This window comes from Sinocyclocheilus anshuiensis, unplaced genomic scaffold (genome assembly GCF_001515605.1).
Source record: "Sinocyclocheilus anshuiensis isolate Anshui unplaced genomic scaffold, SAMN03320099.WGS_v1.1 scaffold1214, whole genome shotgun sequence".
NCBI classification, from domain to species: domain Eukaryota; kingdom Metazoa; phylum Chordata; class Actinopteri; order Cypriniformes; family Cyprinidae; genus Sinocyclocheilus; species Sinocyclocheilus anshuiensis.
Window position 1 is genome coordinate 145,749 of NW_015555777.1, and position 2,220 is coordinate 147,968.

The 2,220-nt window shown below is 37.3% G+C and overlaps 1 protein-coding gene across 1 annotated transcript in view; it reads right to left on the minus strand.

Annotated features, from left to right (window-relative positions):
• Positions 1 to 2,220, minus strand: part of LOC107674496 (dedicator of cytokinesis protein 8-like) — a 49,281-nt gene that overhangs the window by 8,326 nt on the left and 38,735 nt on the right. The window contains exons 34-37 of the mRNA XM_016468477.1: positions 1,349 to 1,507; positions 1,151 to 1,251; positions 673 to 865; positions 495 to 510 (exon numbers count right to left, since the gene is read on the minus strand). Coding sequence (XP_016323963.1) covers positions 495 to 510; positions 673 to 865; positions 1,151 to 1,251; positions 1,349 to 1,507 — 469 coding nt within the window. The remainder of the gene's footprint in view (positions 1 to 494; positions 511 to 672; positions 866 to 1,150; positions 1,252 to 1,348; positions 1,508 to 2,220) is intronic.

Genomic DNA, 2,220 nt, shown 5'->3' on the forward strand with positions numbered 1-2,220 from the left:
GAGGACATGTCATTTGTATGCTTTACCTCTTGAATGATGTCCTCAAAAGCCCTTTGGAGCTTGTCATGTGTGGAAGCGAGCTTCCGGAAATCTCTGTGGGCCTCCAGTATAGGCACGATTACCTTGTACACCTCATTAACTGCCTCATACAACCCGCCCTGTACGTGAACAATGGTAAGAAGCAATGAACAGTAATACATTTTCTATTTTATATACATACTGTATAGCTACATAATGTTCATTTGAATGTTTTAAATAGATAAATAAATTAAATAAATTATTTTGTAATGATTGTTATTAGTATACATATTAAATATTACATTTTTACAATTAAATTAATATATACACATTTAAGTTTTTTTTATTATAAAATTAACACAAATAATAGTAATTATTATTTTTTATTTTACTTTTTAAATTATTCTTATTACTAAAAATATTGAAATATAATTAAGTTTATATATATATATATATATATATATATATATATATTATATTAGGAGAGATGTTCTGGTGGGGGGAGACAATTATTTACCTCAGTCGGACAAGGATCTTATTTACACCGAACCATGTATGAGGGTTCGAAGAGCAGCCGAGACATAATTCACGCCTACTGTTGTTTTTCGGAAAGGGAGCCGATTCAAGCGTTTCCTAGCCATGATAATAACTCACTTGAAAGGTGACGCTGCCCACAGGCAAGTATTTGTGATCCTCCAGCATGCTGAGATATTCAGCCACCAGGGCCGCGGCATGGACCAGACACATGGCTGACTCTGTAAAGCACTTCCTGCTGTTGTGCTTCTCTGCCATGTTTTGGAGCCAGGTTAGACGCAGGTCTGGAGATGTCTGGTAACCCTTTGCGATCCTGGAGCCAAAGTAAACCATTGGTTAATGCTCCAAGGAAATAAATAAAATTGTGTTTCTAATATCAAAGCATCTGTGGACTGGCAATATTCGTTCAAGTTATTACACATGTGAGGCACACTGCAGGGCTCAAATGTGCCACTCGGTTACCATGGTAAGTCCAAAAACAGTAGACAAACAGTAGAAACCACAGCGAAAATGGGAAGCAGAAAAGAAAACCACAGGCCTGGGATCCAAAATGCAGATGCAGATGCAAAGTTTTAGCTGCAGGAGAATATTTGTGTACCTATACATGAGGTCCATAAGCATCTCAGGATCTTTCTGGAACTCTTTCATCTTGACTGTATCTGAGAGGATACTGTTTAGATTCCTCAAGAGTTCATCCACCTGTGGGGACAGAAACCAGTAGGGTAATTCATTAAAACAGATGTTTTGTATACTTATTGATTGGACTAGGCTAGATGTCTTCTGGCCAAAGTGTTACCTGTGAGGGCAGCTGTGTAGACTGCATTTCCGTGTCTTCTTCTGCGTATGCTAGGATAGTTCTGAAAGAGCGGCGTAGGTACTCCTCATGGATGTCCGAAGACTTGCCGACCAGCGAGGCTAAAGACATTGTCACCTGCATCTTGACTCTGGAGAAATTCTGCAAGAACATAAAACAAGGTGTCAAGGTTTGGCCTCTTTAACTTCTTCTGATAGATGCTGTAACTACAACAATCCCCCCCATTGACAACCATTAAAAATGTAGAAAGATTCACTCTAGAGAATTTTTAATGTTTTTTGACTAAGTTCAGAACATGTACTTGGGTCCTATGCAAGCAAAGTGCCCACTTTTTTTGTAGTCTTGGTTCTGGAAGTGTTTTTCCCCATTTATTTGTCCCATGAAATCCAGACGAAAAGACAAAGGTGCAAGACTGTGTACTTAACGGCTTTTAGAAAGGAAAGCATATAACATTGATTAATAACCATGTAGCTCACAGTAGGTCTGTCTTTTATAAGTTATTGTTAAAAAACAATTCCCCTGTGAAGAAAATGCATGGGACTGTACTTCCAGAACCTGACTGTTATACTTTATTGAAATGAATGAGAATCAACCCCCCCCCAAAAAAAAATCTGAATTTAAGTTGTTGTTCATTAACAAGCTCCACAATAACTTTCATTCACATTTGCTTTCATATACACATTCAAATATGTCATGCCAAGACACGTTGCACCAGGTTCGATGTCAATAATGCCATGTTCTAGCATGGTTCTCATGTCTTCACACAAAATACATTACTTCAGAAGACATGAAATACAGCATCAAATGGACCACTTTTACTATGTTTTTATGAGGTTTTTTTTTTTTTTTTTTTT